The sequence below is a fragment of the Lithobates pipiens genome, unplaced genomic scaffold (assembly GCF_037356315.1).
Source record: "Lithobates pipiens isolate NorthernLeopardFrog02 unplaced genomic scaffold, aLitPip1_a1.2 Scaffold_30, whole genome shotgun sequence".
Lineage (NCBI taxonomy): Eukaryota > Metazoa > Chordata > Amphibia > Anura > Ranidae > Lithobates > Lithobates pipiens.
Window position 1 is genome coordinate 97,925,821 of NW_027507791.1, and position 19,933 is coordinate 97,945,753.

At 43.9% G+C, this 19,933-nt stretch overlaps 1 protein-coding gene across 1 annotated transcript in view; it reads right to left on the reverse strand.

Moving 5' to 3' along the window:
* The window catches only part of TTC6 (tetratricopeptide repeat domain 6), a 308,030-nt gene that overhangs the window by 165,705 nt on the left and 122,392 nt on the right, over positions 1-19,933 (reverse strand). The window contains exons 14-19 of the mRNA XM_077464674.1: positions 15,873-16,048; positions 15,607-15,743; positions 11,119-11,288; positions 9,636-9,756; positions 7,573-7,723; positions 6,052-6,134 (exon numbers count right to left, since the gene is read on the reverse strand). Of these exons, the coding sequence (XP_077320800.1) occupies positions 6,052-6,134; positions 7,573-7,723; positions 9,636-9,756; positions 11,119-11,288; positions 15,607-15,743; positions 15,873-16,048 (838 nt within the window). The remainder of the gene's footprint in view (positions 1-6,051; positions 6,135-7,572; positions 7,724-9,635; positions 9,757-11,118; positions 11,289-15,606; positions 15,744-15,872; positions 16,049-19,933) is intronic.

Here is a 19,933-nt window from a genome sequence, read left to right on the forward strand (position 1 = left end):
ACTGTTCCCGCTCGGAAAGTCCGCCCATTTCGAGCGCGTGTACAGGTAGGCGGGGCCCGCGAAGGAGACGTCGCGGGCTCCGCCGCCTGGAATGGGCTTAAAGGGGAACCCCAACGCCGAAAAAAATCGGCGTGGGGGTTTCCCCAAAGTCCACACCAGACCCTTGTCCGAGCACGCTACCCGGCCGGCCAGGAAAGGGGGGCGAGCGAGCGCGCCCCCCCTCCTGAGCCGTACCAGGCCGCGTGCCCTCAACATGGGGGGGTGCCTTGGGGAAGGGGGGGCCGCGCGGCCCCCCCACCCCAAAGCACCTTGTCCCCATGTTGATGAGGACAAGGGCCTCTTCCCGACAACCCTGGCCGTTGGTTGTCGGGATCTGCGGGCGGGGGGCTTATCGGAATCCGGGAGCCCCCTTTAAGAAGGGGGCCCCCGGATACCGGCCCCCCACCCTATGTGAATGAGTATGGGGTACAATGTACCCCTACCCATTCACCTGTGAAATAAAGTACAAAAAAAAACACAACACAGGGAAAAAATATTTTATTGCACAGCTCCGGGGGTCTTCCGTCTTCGGGGGTCTTCTCGCCGGACTCCTCCGCTATCTGTGTGTAGCTCTTTTACTAGCGGAGGAGTCCGGCTTTCTTCCTCCCCGCCGCCGGCCTCTTCTCCCGACTTCGGGGGTCTTGTCCCCCTCTTCGGTTCTTCTGCCGGGCCACCGCGCCTTCTTGTAGCTCTTTTGCAGGCGGTGGCCTGGTCTTCTGTCGCCGCTGCCTTCCGTTCTTCTGTCGCCGCCTTCGGTTCTTCTGCCGGGCCACCGCGCCTTCTTGTAGCTCTTTTACAGGCGGTGGCCCGGTCTTCTGTCGCCGCTGTCGTCGCCGCCGCCGCCGCCTTCCGTTCTTGTTCTTCTTCTTGTTCTTCTTCTTCTTCCCCAGGAGATGTTGACTCGACGAGCTCTCCGGCCGGAATGCCAGAGCCGCGCTGTGCGGTCACTTATATAGTGACAATGGGGCGGTGTCACATGGTATATGTCACATGGGTTGGTCACATGGGTTGATGTCACATGGGGACTATGACATCGTAAGGGGCGGGGTCACCATGTGACCAACCCATGTGACATATACCATGTGACACCGCCCCATTGTCACTATATAAGTGACCGCACAGCGCGGCTCTGGCATTCCGGCCGGAGAGCTCGTCGAGTCAACATCTCCTGGGGAAGAAGAAGAAGAACAAGAAGAAGAACAAGAACAGAAGGCGGCGGCGGCGGCGACGACAGCGGCGACAGAAGACCGGGCCACCGCCTGTAAAAGAGCTACAAGAAGGCGCGGTGGCCCGGCAGAAGAACCGAAGGCGGCGACAGAAGAACGGAAGGCAGCGGCGACAGAAGACCGGGCCACCGCCTGCAAAAGAGCTACAAGAAGGCGCGGTGGCCCGGCAGAAGAACCGAAGAGGGGGACAAGACCCCCGAAGTCGGGAGAAGAGGCCGGCGGCGGGGAGGAAGAAAGCCGGACTCCTCCGCTAGTAAAAGAGCTACACACAGATAGCGGAGGAGTCCGGCGAGAAGACCCCCGAAGACGGAAGACCCCCGGAGCTGTGCAATAAAATATTTTTTCCCTGTGTTGTGTTTTTTTTTGTACTTTATTTCACAGGTGAATGGGTAGGGGTACATTGTACCCCATACTCATTCACATAGGGTGGGGGGCCGGTATCCGGGGGCCCCCTTCTTAAAGGGGGCTCCCGGATTCCGATAAGCCCCCCGCCCGCAGACCCCGACAACCAACGGCCAGGGTTGTCGGGAAGAGGCCCTTGTCCTCATCAACATGGGGACAAGGTGCTTTGGGGTGGGGGGGCCGCGCGGCCCCCCCTTCCCCAAGGCACCCCCCCATGTTGAGGGCACGCGGCCTGGTACGGCTCAGGAGGGGGGGCGCGCTCGCTCGCCCCCCTTTCCTGGCCGGCCGGGTAGCGTGCTCGGACAAGGGTCTGGTGTGGACTTTGGGGAAACCCCCACGCCGATTTTTTTCGGCGTTGGGGTTCCCCTTTAAGCCCATTCCAGGCGGCGGAGCCCGCGACGTCTCCTTCGCGGGCCCCGCCTACCTGTACACGCGCTCGAAATGGGCGGATTTGCCTCCGCCTTACGTGGGCGAGTCCGTTCATTTCAAAAGTTGAGCGGACTGTTTGGCAAACAGTTCGTTGAAACAGTCCGCTCGTGTGTGGGCAAGTCCGCTCATGCAAATTTTGAGCGGACTGTTTGCCGAAACTGTTTGACGAACAAGGTTGGGCAAACAGTCCGCGCGTGTGTACGCGGCCTCATGCTTACCAATCCTACCTCCTCCTTACAGGAAGTCCAAAACATCCTGCAACAATTTAGCAAAATATCATATTATAAAATTAATGAAACCAAATCATACATTCTTGACATAGGCATAGATGCCACAACTAAGAACCTACTACAAACATAGTGCGCATACACATGACATCATAACATACTTGGGAGTCCAAATAACCAAATCAACAAAAAATCTATTCAAATACAACTTCAAACCCTTCCTTACTAGACTTCAGAAAGACATCAAACAGCTAGCAAAACATGAATTATCCTTGTCTGGCAGACTAGCTGCCTTTAAAATGACACATTTACCCCAACTCCTACACCTTTTTAGAACCATCCCTATCCCACTACCGCTGTCCTATTTCAAAGACCTCCAGACCATGCTCAACAAATTTTATGGCGGGGAAAAAACCGAGATGTGCACAATCCAAACTATTCAAACACAAAATGGCAGGAGGAGCAGGGACCATACAATTCGAAGACTACTACCGAGCATCCATTTTGACTCAACTACAAGACTGGTTTCAACCCCAACCCAACACCTTGTGGGGGACTATAGAAGCAACATCCTTTACACACACAACATTGCAAACATGGATGTTGGGCATACCCTTAGGAGCCCAAATCCCTTATGCAATTTCTCCCCCAATAAAGGCATCAGCTCTGGCTTGGAAGGCACTGAGCAAACAGGATTTGCTCCAAACAGACTCCATTTCCCCACCTTTACCAATACAAATTCTTCTTACTATACCTAACCCATTGGGCAGCAAAAGGCATCACACAGATCCGACACTTATTCCAAGGTCCCAATCTCCCAAGCTCAGACTATACACCACACACTGCCTCAAATTGGCCTTCACGGCTGTCGACCCAGAAGGAAGCCTATTCAAAAGTTGATGCACAAGAAAGTCTGCAGTTTGCTGAAGACAAGCGGACTAAGGACATGGATTATTGGAACCATGTTCTGTGGTCTGATGAGACCAAGATAAACGTATTTGGTTCAGATGGTGTCAAGCGTGTGTGGTGGCAACCAGGTGAGGAGTACAAAGACAAGTGTGTCTTGCCTACAGTCAAGCATGGGTGGTGGAAGTGTCATGGTCTGGGGCTGCATGAGTGCTGCTGGCACTGGGGAATTACAGTTCATTGAGGGAACCATGAATGCCAAGATGTACTGTGACATACTGAAGCAGAGCATGAGCCCCTCCCTTCGGAGACTGGGCCGCAGAGCATTATTCCAACAGAACGACCCCAAACACAACTCCAAGATGACCACTGCCTTCCTAAAGAAGCTGAGGGTAAAGGTGATGGACTGGGCAAGCATGTCTCCAGATCTAAACCCTATTTAGCATCTGTGGGGCATCCTCAAATGGAAGGTGGAGGTGTGCAAGGTCTCCAAAATTCACCAGCTCTGTAATGTCGTCATGGAGGAGTGGAAGAGGAATCCAGTGGCAACCTGTGAAGCTCTGATAAACTCCATGCCCAAGAGGTTTAAGGCAGTGCTGGAAAATATTGGTGGCCACACAAAATATTGATACTTTGGTCCCAACTTGGACAATTTTCACTTAGGGGAGTACTCCCTTTCATTGCCAGTTTAGCCATTAATGGCTGTGTGTTGAGTTATTTTGAGGGGACAGCAATACACTGTTATACAAGCTGTACACTCATTACTTTACATTGTAGCAAAGTGTAATTTCTTTAGTGTTGTCACACGAAAATATATAATAAAACATTTACAAAAATGTGAGGGGTGTACTCACTTTTGTGAGATACTGTATATATTCAGCCTTGTCAGGAAGTGGTTTTACCAGGAACCCCTTTCCTCCAGCAGCAGCTGAACGCCTGCTTCTCCTCCTCTCCCTCCCACTGGCATTCAACTGTTGCCAGAGGAAAGGGAATCAGTTCTAGTAAATGATGCCTCTGCTCCAATTCAGGTGCTAGTGATCGGCAAGGAAGGGAGAAATTTACCCGTCACTTGCCTGCTGACCCCGCTTTAAGGGGTCGGCAGGCAAGGTTATGGCCTGTTGACCCCGTAAAGGTTAAGGTTAGCAGTTTAGAAATTTCTTAAGTTTCTTAAATTTCTTTTTGCAATAGCATGAGCAGTGACAGGTACTCCAAAGCAGCCAATCAAACTGTGAGTTGGTTTACAAGCCAGAGGTGACAAAATTCTGTTTGCTTCCAGTTTCTTATGCCACAGAAGAGATTGGAGAACGGAAGTTCTTTTCACTCTTCATATCGCTTATGACAGGTGGCCATGGGAGGGGGGGATTGCTCTTCACCCACTTTAAAAGTGATTGGGCCACTTTGATTGCTTTAACAAGAAAGAGAATCTCTTGCAGAACATTTTTGATACCAGGTTCATGGTTGGATCTGCAGCCATGTTCCCGATATAACCATTTCCTGACGAGGCTGAACATATACGTACGGCGGTTGGGAAGAGGTTAAATTAAGATAAGTTGCAATATTGTGGCTTATCTCCAATGTGCAGCAGTTTAATAAGCTGTTATGATGAGAAGAGATGCTTTTCTTCACTTCTCATCACTGCATATTGAGAAGTTGCCAGTGATTGCAATACAAATGGCTGGTTTAATAAGGTGTAATGTAAGCACCTGACTGGGCGTTTCTGTAAATTATCTCCCTCCTGCATCTTCTGCTTGGTGGCAATAGCAGGGAGAGAAGAAGCAGTCAGCCACAATGTGAAGAGGAAGTAAGGAATTATAATTATATAGTCACTGCTCAGCAGCCCCAGTAAAATATACATATACACATACAAGGCCACCCGCAGAAGGGGGCATGGGGGCACCGTGCCCCCATGGCATCCAAAAAACAAAATACCCCAATACTTAGCCAACTGGAGATTGAGAGGTCTGTGGGTGGTTATAAAGAGTTGGGCTTTTATGTATGGCAGAAGCCTTTTTGCATAAGTGTTTATTGGAATTTTATATTTCAGTGGAAAATGGTCACTCTCCTGGCTAGACCATCCTGCTAATATATTATATTATTTGTCATCTTAGCTAGATGACTGGTTGAAATGTAATAAACTAGACTACTTACAACCTTTATTTTTTATTTTTTTATAATTGTGTGTCTACTAAACCGCCATCAAGCAGTTAAAATGAAAATACAGACTTATACAGATAATCCACTTGCATCTACAAAGCTCTATATATCGTGTAGAAACATTATCAGCAGAAGATAGGTTTACTTTCTTCACTGTTATATAGATTTCATTTAACTGTATTGATGCTTAACTGCACACATCATAAATGTTATAATCATTCCTATAAATTTAAGTTTGAATGTTTCTATGATTTAAAAGCCCATTATAATTATGATTAACTATCCAAGTTAATAGACCTCTTGCACCATCTAGTGGTGATCTATCATAACTACATTAAAATAATCCACATGCTCAAGAATTTTGATTGTATTAAATCTTTTTTTTAATTATTATTTGTATACTTGCAGCATGTCCTCTGTTTTATAACACACATTAGAGATCCAATTGTTTGTACAAGGTAATCCTTTGGCTTTCAGGTGATAACCTGTCCACTAGAATGCAATTCTATCTATTTAACCTATATTTTCTAAGGTATATTTAAGCTAAGAGTCCTAGAAAAAATAATGTCAAAATGATATATCAAAATTATTCTGAAATGTTTACACTGGTTTATTTTGCATATTTGCACAGTAATTAAATTTTAGTTATGCATATAAGACATACTAACCTGATTATATATGGTTCCGGGAAGTCTGGATGCAGATGGATGGCACAGGTTATATCCTTTAATGCATTCTGCAAATCTTTTTGCTGTGGAGTATAACATGGGCAAATCTCAACCATCCAATATATAATAAATTACATAGTATTATTTAAAAACAAATTGTAAAAATAACACAATAAAAATAACACAATAAAAGTGTTATCGTTATTAAACAATAAAACTAACAAAACCAGAGTTTTTCAGTTTAAACCCAGGGATTTTCCCCACAGTACTTTTGTTCTGACACTAAATGTCCTTAATCTTATAGCCAGCATTATTCTCATTAAACCCTTTCCTCTGAGTTCAGGTCATCCTGGACCCACCTCAGCCTGTTTTTGGACAGTGAATGGAGAACCTGCACAGTGATGAGGTCATCTACTGTCACTCTCTTCCCAGGAGTGTCTCTAGCTCCAGGCACCCAGGGCACATGATCTGAATCATCTACTGTGTGCCTCAGGTCCCAATTCCTTTAATGGCTTGTTTTATTTTATTTTTTTGAGTCTAGCAGCTTGTTCTGCAGCCAGCACTTATTCTGCCCACCCACCTTAAGGACATACCACTACCTCCGGAAATGTGGAGTGCATACTCCAGGACTTGTGACAGAGGTACCAGTGTTTCGGTTAGCTGGCAGTTCTGGACCAGAAAGATGCTGGCTCAGGATGTTCCTCCTGTGAATGAGCAGCAATGTAAGGGGACACATAAACTGCCCACCAATGTGTGCAGTAAGTAAGGAATATTTTGTGGGTGGAAGAACTGCAGCATATGTGGACAGTGTGTACTTTGAGTAGGCTTATACATTGGCTATATTTAACTATGTTCTTTTAGGCCTCACCCACACTCAAGCGATGCACTCCCCATGTTTTCTCACTTTTTTAGGTGTTTAGCGTTATGTCTGTGAGACTTTTGTGGCACAAAAATTATAACATATTTGTGGGTACTGAACAACTGTATTTTATGCATGTTGTGTATCTAGGGAGTATGTTCAGGATTTATTTAACCACACCTCTTATTTTATTTATTTCAGATACTTATATAGCGCCGTCAATTTACATATACACTGTACATTCACATCAGTCCCTGCCCTCAAGGAGCTTACAATCTAAGGTCCCTAACTCACATTCATACATACACATACTTGGGCCAATTTAGACAGGATCCAATCAACCTACCAACATGTCTTTGGAGTGTGTGAGGAAACTGGAGTACCCAGAGGAAACCCACACAGGCACAGTGAGAACTTCCTAACTCCAGGCAGGTAGTGTCATGGTTGGGATTCGAACCAATGACCCTTTTGCTGCTAGGTGAAAGTGCTAACCAATACACCTCTTTGAGCACCTCCCACTCTTAGTGCAATCTGGCCACATCCATCATTCGCCATATCATGCAAGTTATTTCTTCCTCAAAGTGCTCAAGATCTTTCTCAATGCTAGTTCTTGCAGTAAAGTACAGGGTCAATTACAAAGTGACAAAAGATACAACAGGTACCTGTCTATAAGCTTGTGCCCTGCAGAGGTATGCTCTAATACAGAGAGGGTCCACTTTTATAGCTGCAGAGAAGTGATGGACTGCTTGGGAATATTGTTCTCGGTGCAGAAGGCAGATTAGACCCAAATTCACATGTGCCACAGCCACAGTCCTGACGAAAACAAACAACAGCGTCAGTCTAGAAATTGGTGTGGCTCAAGACCAAACCTATGCTACCATGTATCAGTGCAAAACAAAGGTTTGCCATGCCTAGTAGTCACTACCCAGAAAATACACCCCTACACACTCAGGATTAAATTTATGACTTTTATAGTTTGCAGCAGTTTGAACAAAGGCAGAATGAAAACAAACTTTGCTTTCAGCTGATACCTATATAGAAAGGTAAAGGATGCTTTGTGATTTTATGCTGCAAATTCCAGTTTAAATTTCAATAAATCATATAATAACAAATTATCAGGAAGTGTAGGAAAAAAAATGAATATTGTGAATTTAATCACTTTTTAATCAGTATCATATTTAGATGTGTTAACAAATTATAATTAATGTACATTGCCTTGAAAAAGTATTCATACCCCTTTAAATTTTCCACATTTTGTCATGTTACAACTAAAAACAAATTTATTTTTTGGGTATTTTATGTGATAGACCAACACAAAGTGGCACATAATTGTGAAGTGGAAGGAAAATTATAAATGTTTTTTCCATTTTTTTTTTAAATAAATATCTAAAAGGTGTGGCGTAAATTTGTATTCAGCCCCCCTGAGTCGACACTTTGTAGAACTACCTTTCGCTGCAATTACAGCTCCAAGTCTTTTTGGGTATGTCTCTACCAGCTTTGCACATCTAGAGAATACATTTTTTGTTCTTTATTAAAGAATAACGGACAAAATAGCTCAAGCTCTGTCAGATTAGATGGAGAGTGTCTGAACAGCAATTTTCAAGTCTTGCCACAGATTCTTAATTGGATTTAGGTCTGGACTTTGACTGGGCCATCCTAACACATGAATATGCTTTGATCTAAACCATTCCATTGTAGCTCTGGCTGTATGTTTAGGGTCGTTGTCGTGCTGGAAAGTGAACTTCCGCCCCACTCAAGTCTTTTGCAGACAAATAAGATTCTAAGATTGTCCTGTATTTGGCTCCATCAATCTTCCCATCAACTCTGACCAGCTTCCCTGTCCCTGCTGAAGAAAAGAATCCCCACACCATAATGCTGCCACCACCAAATTTCACAGTGGGGGTGGTGTGTTCAGGGTGATGTGCAGTGTTAGTTTTCCGCCACACATAGCGTTTTACTTTTAGGCCAAAAAGTTACATTTTGGTCTCATCTGACCAGAGCACCTTCTTCCACATGTTTGCTGTGTCCCCCACATGGCTTCTCGCAAACTGAAAACAGGACTTCTTATGGCTTTCTTTCAATGATGGCTTTCTTCTTGCCACCCTTCCACAGGCTAGATTTGTGGAGTGCACAACTAATAGTTGTCCTGTGGACAGATTCTCCCACCTGAGCTGTGGATCTCTGCAGCTCCTCTAGAGTTATCATTGGGCCTCTTGGCTGCTTCTCGGATTAATGCTCTCCTCGTCTGGCCTATCAGTTTAGGTGGACAGCCATGTCTTGGTAAGTTTGAAGCTGTGCCATACGCTTTCCATTTTTGGATAATGGATTGAACAGTGCTCTGTGAGATGTTCAAAGCTTGGGATTTTTTTTTATAACCTAACCCTGCTTTAAACTTCTCCACTTTATCCCTGACATGTCTGGTGTGTTCATTGGCCTTCATGATGCTGTGTGTTCATTAAGGTTGTCCTTTACAAACCTCTGAGGGCTTCACAGAACAGCTGCATGTATACTGAGATTAAATTACACACAGGTGAACTCTATTTACTAATTAAGTGACTTCTGAAGGCAATTGGTTCCACTAGATTTTAGTTAGGGATATCAGAGTAAAGCAAAATTTCAAAGGGTATGGATAATTTTTCAAGGCACTGTACATTATAACCTCATACATACATTAAATATCATACACAAGATGTAATAAAATAGATCAAAGAGGACCACAACATACCTATCCAAAGCCAGTACATGTTCAAAGTCAAATGTAGCCTCAGATGACAGTCCTAGGTCTGTGTAAAGGATACCACGCTGAAGAAAAGCATTCAGATTTTCAAACTCATCATAAAGAAGCACTGTGGAGAATTAAAAAAAATAATTCTGACACTGGGTAGAATAAATTGAGAGAGAATGTGCTCCTAAAAAATTTGCACATGCACCAAATTTAGGTGTTTCAAACTGAGCATATGATGAGAAAGTGTAAAGGTTACTTTTGGTGAAAAACGGATGCTGAAAGCAGCACATGGAAGTTGCCTTGAAGAATTACAGCAGTATCCCATGGTACCTGACCAATGATAAAGCTTATAGTCAGATTTCCCAGCTGTGAATATACTCTTGTAAAGAACCAGGCACTTGCTCAATGCTTGTGAGCATGTTCCTGGTCATTCACTGGAAATCTGAACGTGAGGTCTGCCACTGACCGCAACCGTGGATTGCTGCTGTAATACTCCAGGGCCGTATCCATGTACTACCCTTTTTCTGCTTGTTTCTTAACTTGGACCCATTCATTCTCAAACCTGAAGTCTCCCTATTAGTGTTTAACTGAGATGTACAGCCTCACTGACCAATGGGGAAACCCGAGAGGCAGATGTGGGTGGGACAAGGTTTGACGTTTACTGGTAAAGTTGAACTAAACCTAAAATGTAAAAATCTGCAAGCAGGTAGCTGTTTATTGCAGAAGAAACATGCTATTACATACTTACCTGCCTGCTTGCAGTCTATTTAATGCACATGAATTCCCAGGGCACTTTGGCTGTGCTAGCATGATTGACTTTCGTGCGCATGCATAGGATGACATCATTCTCGGCAAGCCAATCAAGAGGCCGAAAACCTGGAGAGAAGATTACACCGGCCTGCGAGGTATGTAACAGTTGCATTGCTGGAAGGTGGAAGTGAGTATATTGCAGAGCTTAGGCTCGCTTTAAAGTCACAGTTTGTATGTAGCTTTGGCTATATTTCTGAGTGTGTGTTTCCCAGTGCACAAGAGGTGGTTTTCAGAGCCAATAATTTGATGTGGAAAACAAGATTTTTGTTGGCGGAATTCCAGCCAGCAAAAGATTGAGAGTATGTTCTAAATTTTTCGGTCGTAAAAAGGTCAGATCGGAAATTCCGATTGCCTGTACCAATTCCGACACGCAAAATTCCTACACATGCTCTAAAACAATTTGACGCATGCTCGGAAGCACTGAACTTCATTTTCTGTGCTGGTCGTAGTGTTGTACATCACTGCGTTCTTGACGGTCCAAAGTTCAGCAAACTTTTGTTTGACCATGTGTATGCAAGCCAAGCTTGAGCATAATTCCGTCAGAAAAACCATCCAAGATTTTTCCGATGGAAATTCCGCTCTTGTGTACGCAGCATTATAGGGAGTTAAATGAGAGAAACATGTAGATCATTGCCGAGTTCTCCTTCTGATCATTTTTATTTTATTTTTTTACCAGAAATGCTGAAGTCTTGCAGGGCGTGGTGTGGATAGCACTTGCGCAGCAAACATCCTCTGTAATAAAAAGCCATCCAGTTCTTGGGATCCAAATGAATAATAGCCGAAAAGTCTTCTGCTGCCTCACTGTAGCGGGCTAGCTTGGTGTAAGCTCTTCCACGGAAAGTTCTGTTATATGGAAATAGACTTTACAAATCACATTCATCTGCTTTGGCCACAAGTTTACAATCTCATCAAAAAAAGACAAAAAAATTTAAAAGGAGCATGAACCTCAATAGAATAATATCCAATTCAAATAAATAAAAAATAAATCCCTGAGCAATAATGATCACTGTTGGCACTTATTGCACAGCATATCAAAAACTGCCTGGAAATCGTAGGTAATGCTTGACTTTAGGACCATATCCTGCACTTATTGGGTTGCTATGGCCATTCTCAGATACAGAAAGCAAAATGCAAGCACCTGTAGCAACCTGAGATATGCAGACAATACCAAACAAATGGAAGAAAGTTAAGAAGAACTAAAGAGTCTCTTAATAAAGGTGAAGGAGGAGTGCAAAAGCTGGCCTGAAATTGAACATTAAGAAAACGAAGATCATAACAACCGGTCCCATCATTCTCTGGCAAACAAAAGGAGAAGAGATGGAAACAGTGAGAGATTTTATCTTCCTAGGTTCCAAGATCACAGCAGAAGGTGACTGTAGTCATGAAATTAAGAGACACTTGCTTCTTGGGAGAAAAGCAATGGCAAACCTACACAACATTTTAAAAAGCAGAGCAGAGACCTCTGGAGGGTTTTACCCCCTTCATGACCAGAGCATTTTTTGCAATTCAGCACTGTGCTACTTTAACTGGCAACATACCATTTAGTCAAAGCTATGGTATTCCTAGTAGTAACCTATGGCTGTGAAAGTTGGACTATAAGGAAGGCTGAACATCGAACAATTGATGCTTTTAAATGATGGTGTTGGAGAAGACTCATGAAAGTCCCTTGGGGGGCAAGAAGATCAAACCAGTCAATCCTGAAGGAAATAAACCCTGAATATTCACTGGAAGGACAGATCCTGAAGCGGAAACACAAATATTTTGGCCACCTAATGTGAAGAGAGGACTCATTGGAAAAGACTCTGATGCTGGGAAACATGGAATGAAAAAGCAGAAGAGGACAACAGAAAACAAGAGATAGATAACATAATTGAAACAAAGTACATGAAGTTAAGCAAGCTCTGGGAGGCAGTGGAGGACAGAAAAGCCTGGCGCGCTATGGTCCATGAGGTCACGAAGAGTCGGACACAACTAAACGACTAAACAACAACATAGCAACCAATTGGCAACCATATTCAATTACTTTGAACTGATAGGTTGCTTCATTTGTTTTAATATTGATATAAAAGATATTGGAGTGAAGGAGGGTTTCCATGCTCACCCAAGAAATGCTCAGAAGAGAGGACCTGCAGGTACATACAAACTTCTTTTTTATCATCAATGAGAAACCTCATAAAAATGTCCATTTCTAAGAAGGCAGTTCTACTTGTGTGACTCAAAGAATCTCAGCTGATTAGATGAGAAGGAAGACATCCATAAGAACAAAAATTATTTTAAAAATCTTTTTGGGTCCCTGGCAAAAACCCTGACATTTTTAGGGGTTTTGTCTCTACATTAAGCGGGCCTTTTACCCCCAAGATCAGTTAAGGCTCTGTGCACTGCCGCTCCCTTCACAATATAAACAATGCATAATCCACTAGGCAGTTGAGTATCTGAATCTAGGACGACACTGCATAATAGGTAAGTGGGGCTACAAAAAAACAAAAAATCTGAGGAGCGACTGAAGTTCCTTTTTACCCATTCGACCTCTGGAAGGTTTTAACCCCTTCATGACCAGGGCATGTTTTGCGATTCAGCATTGTGCTACTTTAACTGGCAGTTGCATGGTTACAACACTACGCAAATGAAATTTATATCAAAATTTTCACACAAATAGAGCCTTCTTTTGGTGGTATTTGATCTGCACTGTTTTTTTTAATTATTATTATATAAGAAAAATAAATATTAAAATTTGAAGAAAAAAAAACAGTATTTTCTACTTTCTGTTATAAAACATATCCAATAAAATCAAATTTCTTCATAAATTTAGTTCAAATATATTCTGTTGCATGTCTGTGGTAAAAACCAAACTGCATTTTTTGGGACACTATACTATTGGGGACACTGGTATAGTCCTGATCGTGACCAAGATACTGATCTGTAAAGACACTACACTAGTAATGGCGGTAATCAGCAAGGAATAGTGTGGTGGGTGGGAAATCTAGTGAAAACTGACATTGGCTAATACACTGATCAGTGATACAGTACACATGGCACTGGTTGGGTAGGGGTTAACATCAAGGGGCAATCAAGGGGTTAACTGTGTAGCTAACAAGTGTAGTGTGTGTAATGTGTGCTGCTTTTACAAACCGATCTGTCTGCTTTTTCTCCCTGAATTCAGAGGTGATTTCAGGGAAAAGAAACAGACAGATCGCTGTCTGTGTAGAAAGTTCTGTGTGTTTGTCAACACAGAACTTTGTGCTGTGATTGGCCACAAGTGAATGCATTATATCAGAATCTACCTTAAACAACTAAAGGCAATTTTTTTTTTCACTTTAGATAGCATATGGGAAGGTTATGACTCATGTCAGGTTTTTTTTTTACATTTATGTCCTATTGAGGAGATCTCCCATCACGTCCTGTTCCATAGCCAAGACAGAATAGGTGATAAAATCCCTCCAAAGTGAGGGAATCCCTAGTTATCACCAGGGTCTCCATATTGGAAGATTTAACCTGTTCTGGTGACAGCCTAGAATTTGGGATTTCCTTTCACTTTCACTCTCTGTGATAACGGTAAACATGATACACAGAAAGGGTAAATCTCCCCAGCAGGAACACAGGAATAAACATTTAACAATTGTTCTAATCCCTCTCCACTCTATCCAAAACTTTTAAAAATTGCCTTTAATTATATTTTAAAGTTTCATATTCTTGATGTTTCCTTTTCCATATTTCTGTTATTGTCAGAAACATAAATATTTTAGATCTACCACTAGAGGGAGCACTGTATTTCACTGTATCCCACTTACCCTCACCAACCCTCCCTGCCTAACAACTGTTAAAGCCTGGTATACACAGTACGTTTTTTGTCATTCAACATCGCGAGATACACAAAACAAAACTAATAGATTGCTGTACTAAACAAACAGGCAGTGCAGCGATCTCTCCCGCTTGTGTCTTTGGTTTTCCAGCATGTCCCTTTGACAAAAGTCGGTCCGTAGACCAGCTTCTGTCGAAAAGGACAGCTGTAGACATGGTCCAAATGATATTTGGACCATGTGTAACCAGCTTTAGAAAAGATATCAAGCACAAAGTGAGTGCATTTTCAACAAGCTGGTGGACTCATTGACATTCTGTGTGGAAAGAAGCAGTAGAGGATGCACACTCCACAACACTGCAAAGCAGATAACAGAGCTTAAATAAAATGTGGAAATGCAACTGACCCTATGCAACAGATGCTCTTCTGCATCCAATGCAGTGTGAACACAGATCAGGCTGAGCTAAACTCCTAGACTCCTAAACTGATTGACTGATAGACTGAAATTCCTGGGAAGCCTGCATTTTTGTTATAGAGTGGGGCAATATTACAATGCATTATTTCCCCTTTATTTTCATCAGGGACCAAATGAGGCAGAAACTTTTACTAAGTTGTCAATGCAATTCTATTTCCTGATAACTTCATCAGCAAACACAACATACTCTAAAGCCCCGTACACACGAGCGGACTTTTCGACATCCAAACTCCGACGGACTGAGTCCGTCAGACTATCCGATCGTGTGTGGGCTGCAACGGACTTTAGCTTCGCTAAAGTCTGACGGACTTTAGAAATGAAGCATGCTTCAAATTTTCCCGACGGAACTCCGCCGGACCCGGTCCCCTTCGAAAAATTCGCTCGTGTGTGTGCTACTCCGACGGACTAAAACCAACGCTAGGGCAGCTATTGGCTACTGTCTATGAACTTCCTACGTCGAATCCAGTCGTACGTCATCACGTTCGACTCCGTCGGAGTTTGGTGTGATGGTGTGTGGTCAAGTCCGTTCGGTCGAAAAGTCCGCCAGAACTCCGTCGGAACTCCGGCGGAACTCCTTTGGAGGTCTGTCAGACTTAATCCCTCTCGTGTGTACGGGGCATAAGGTTTTATCATAGGAGTATCTTTAAGTTAGCTTGTGATTTGCTGCTTAAGGGAATCATCCAGGAGTGTTGGAAAATATTGCATACATTCTCATCTCATCTCCCATTCAGAAGCATTTCAAATAACATAATTTCAAACAAATAACTTTGGCAAAAATGGACACAAACACAAATTTAAATGGAGGATTTTAGTAAGGGCCTATATCAAATGATTTTGTTGGCAGCACAAACTTTTAAGCCCTCCATGTTGGAAATGTCACAATCAGTTACCTGGCTTCCACATTAGTAAAGTCCTGTTTGATGGCAGCTGTGAAGTCCTGTACTGCTGCACTCCAGTTGCTGTTCGCAAAATAGTACATGCCATGCTTCATAAGAGCTTCTGTCCGACTGGGATTATGGGAAAAACACTTTAAGAATGAAAAAAAAAAAAATGTTTTGCCAATTCATGTCTTCATTATATACAGTAGGTAATTTAGGAACATTGTTCATAGAGGATGTTTTTATTGGAGCAGTATATACTAACTGCATATAAATACCTGAGCATAATCATCCATGGCTATAATAAGTTCATCCTGAGCCTCATACATTTGTGCTCGCCGGAAATAGATGTCATCATTCGTTGGCTGGCATTTAAGAGCTTGTGTATAGTTTACTATAGCCAAAGTGTAGTCCTTCTTCTGCTTGTATATCTCAGCTTTGGACAAGTACGCATCTGATTTGTATACAGCATGGTAGAAAAGAACAATATTAAGTGATATTTATCCTTCAGAATTTCTCTTGATATTCCAGAGCAGTGTATAATACAAAAATCTTTAAAGGGGTTGTAAAGCTTTGTTTTTTATTTTCTAAATAGGTTCTTTTAAGCTAGTGCATTGTTGGTTCACTTACCTTTTCCTTCAATTTCCCTTCTAAATGTTTTTTTTCTTTGTCTGAATTTCTCACTTCCTGTTTCTCCTCAGTAAACTTCACACCATCATCCGAGCGTGTCATGGTTTTGCAATAGAGTTTGTCTGCTTACCTGTTTCCATGTGTTCATCTCTAGAGACCAGCTGACCCTCACCTGACTGCTTTTGTAATCCATCGTCTGGCATGACTCCACCCTAGCTCCTATCAGAGAACTCTATATTAACCTGTGCACTGCAGGCCAACCCGGCTGATCAATCTTTGTGTGTTAGCTTCCTGTTACCTGCCGTGTGCTCTGCTGTTGTTCCGTTACCGACTTTGGCGTGTCCTTGACTATCCCTGTTTGCCTGTGATCCTGACCTTTTGGCGTGTCCCTGACTATTCCTGTCTGCTTGTGGCCCTGACCTTGGCTTTATCCCTCACTGTCCCTATCCTCCTGTTGCCTACTGTGGGTGTGAACTGGCCAGTTGCAGCCAAGTCCATCCTCACCACTAGAGGCTCTGGTGAATACCTGCTGGCTTTTAGACTCCGCGCCCCAGGGAATCTTACGCTCTAACCCCGGTGGGATCCATCTTGGTGTTCTGGCGGCCCTGCCTTCCTATCACCTTGACCCCCGTCCGCAGCAGTCAGCCGTAGGGTCCACAACCTTGCGGTGCACTCCTGATCCCTACGGTGTGCATCTGTCACCTGACCTTAAGGTGACCTGACAGAGCGGTGTTTAGTCAGCCAGAACAGCTTACCGAACAGCTTACTGAGGAGGAACAGGAATTGAGAAATTCAGACAAAGAAAGCAAAGAAAAAAAAACATTTAGAAGGGAAATCGAAGGAAAAGGTAAGTGAACCAACAATGCACTAGCTTAAAGGAACCTATTTAGAAAATAAAAAAACAAACCTTTAAAACCCCTTTAAGGCCAATGTCACACTTACAATCCTGTTACTGGTGACAACCAAGGTAGAGCAGAGAAATACTCACCCATCTGCAAAGGTCACTCCCTTGCTGGCTTGAAGTGCAAGGAGTTGTTCTCTAGCTAGTAAAAAAGATTTATCAGTGTTTCTGTCCATGAGGGAGCACCACTTTGCTTAACCAGCCAGAGACTGAGTGACCTGTAAAACAGATATGTCATACTCACTGTACCTGCGATTTGGCACCAGGTTTCCCCTCTGGTGTGAGGCTATCTGCACTCCCAGATTTCTGCCGGTGTGGCACTACCATGACTGATTCTAGGTGCAATCTTAATTGGCGAGGAGATATGCTGTTCAGCATTCGAGCAAAACATCACTACATCTAAGCCAAGCTCAGTGTGCCTCCTCTGTTTTCCTGTCTTGACTCACTGTGACCTCTGTGCCTCCAGAGAACTTTGCCTTCCTGAGCCTCCAGTGACACCTGCACTTCTGTCACTAGAGACACTTGCTCTCCTGTGCCTCCAGCAATCTGCTCTCCTGTGCCTTCAGCAACCCCTGCACTCTAGTGCCTCCAGTGACCACAACACTTCTGCCTCCAGAAATGTAGGGACTGCGTGCACCCCTTTGATCCCATGTCTCCAAGGGTCACCGGAGACAGGGATCATATCAGTGACCCCAGCATATCCATTGACACTTGCACTCTTTTATTTTCAATAACTTCTGTGTATACAGTGACCCCCAGTATCTCCAGATAACTCCTGCACTCGTGAGTCACTCAACATCTATTGGATTTAGCTACGTCACCCAAGTCATACAAATAGACAGACATTCACTTTCAGAAACACTTTCAAGAGAGGACTTTCCTGTGGGAGGCTTTTCCTCCTTATCTGGTACAACTTTCCAGTGTCACCTTGAACTGCCTATGCCCTCTGCTTCACCTCCGTGAGAGGAGCCTATGCAGCAAAGACAGTTTAGGAACAAGATCTCCTTGAAGACACTGGTAAAGCAGAGGGATTGTGTGAGGCCCTTGCTATGTTACCAATGCTTCATAAGACACACAAACAGGTAACCAAAAGCAAAAATCTTAAAAAAATAAAAAGTTAGGTTAGTGCAGAGCTGCATGCCGATGTGAATTTTAGAAAGGGGGAGGGGAATTCTGCTTTGGAATGTCTGCTTAAGAGTGCTTTACCACAATGTCATCTCCTATGTTGTGCAACAATTCAGGTCTACATTCATCCCAAGTGATCCGCTTGCCCATATTACGACCCTAGTCCAAGCCCAGGTGAACAAGCCCATCAGGCAAACTGTCATTGTACTGGGCCAATTATCTGCATCTCAGGCATTCCCCTCCCCACAGCTGCACCTATACACACCCCTTTTATACATGCGGCTGCAGGAAGGGGAATGCCCACAGATGATTACCCAAGTACAGGTGGTAGCTTCCTGGTGGACTCACTCACATGGGTTTGGACTAGGATCTGCATGAGACCAAGTTCACTCCTACTCATCACAAGTCTATGCTCATTCTGGGCCTTCCTTGGCCCCAATGATTCTCCAGTTTTGGATTGGTCCTCCTCCCAGTTACTTGCCTGTGGGTCTTCCTGTCATTTTAAGTCAAGTTTTAAGCCATAGGCCACACATTGCATCAAATTGGGCTGCATGGCTGTCGTCCCAGAAGGAAGCCTCTTCTAAAGATGATGCCCGTAAACAGTTTGCTGAAGACAAGCAGGCTAAGGACATGGATTACTGGAACCATGTCCTGTGGTCTGATGAGACCAAGATAAACTTATTTGGTTCAGATGGAGTCGAGCGTGTGTGCCGGAAACCAGGTGAGGAGTACAAAGACAAGTGTTTCTTGCCTACAGTCAAGCATGGTGGTGGGAGTGTCATGGTCTGGGGCTGCATGAGCGCTGACGGCACTGGCGAGCTACAGTTCATTGAGGGAACCATGAATGCCAACATGTACTATGACATACTGAAGCAGAGCATGATCCCCTGGGCCCTTCAGGGACTGGGCCACAGGGCAGTATTCCAACATAACGACTCCAAACACATCTTCAAAACGATCACTGCCTTGCTTAAGAAGCTTAGGATAAAGGTAATGGACTGGCCAAGCATGTCTCCAGACCTAAACCCTATTGAGCATCTGTGGGGCATCCTCAAACAGAAGGTGGAGGAGCGCAAGATCTCTAACATCCACCAGCTCCGTGATGCCATCATGGAGGAGTGGAAGAGGACTCCAGTGGCAACCTGTGAAGCTCTGGTGATATCCATGCCCAAGAGGGTTAAGGCAGTGCTGAACAATAATGGTGGCCACACAAAATATTGACACTTTGGGCCCAATTTGGACATATTCACTTAGGGGTGTACTCACTTTTGTTGCCAGCGATTTAGACATTTTTGGCTGTGTGTTGAGTTATTTTGAGGGGACAGCAAATTTACACTGTTATACAAGCTCTGCACTCACTACTTTACATTGCAGCAAAGTGTAATTTCTTCAGTGTTGTCACATGAAAAGATATAATAAAATATTTACAAAAAATGTGAGAGGTGTACTCACTTTTGTGAGATATTGTATATATTGTACATTCACATCAGTCCCTGCCCTCAAGGAGCTTACAATCTAAGGTCCCTAATACACATTCAACCATATACATGCTAGGGCCAACTTAGACAGGAGCCAATTAATGTAGCAGCATTTCTTTGGAATGTGGGAGGAAACCAAAGTACCTAGAGGAAACCCAGGCACAGGAAAAACATGCAAACTCAAGGCCAGTAGTGGCAAGGTTGA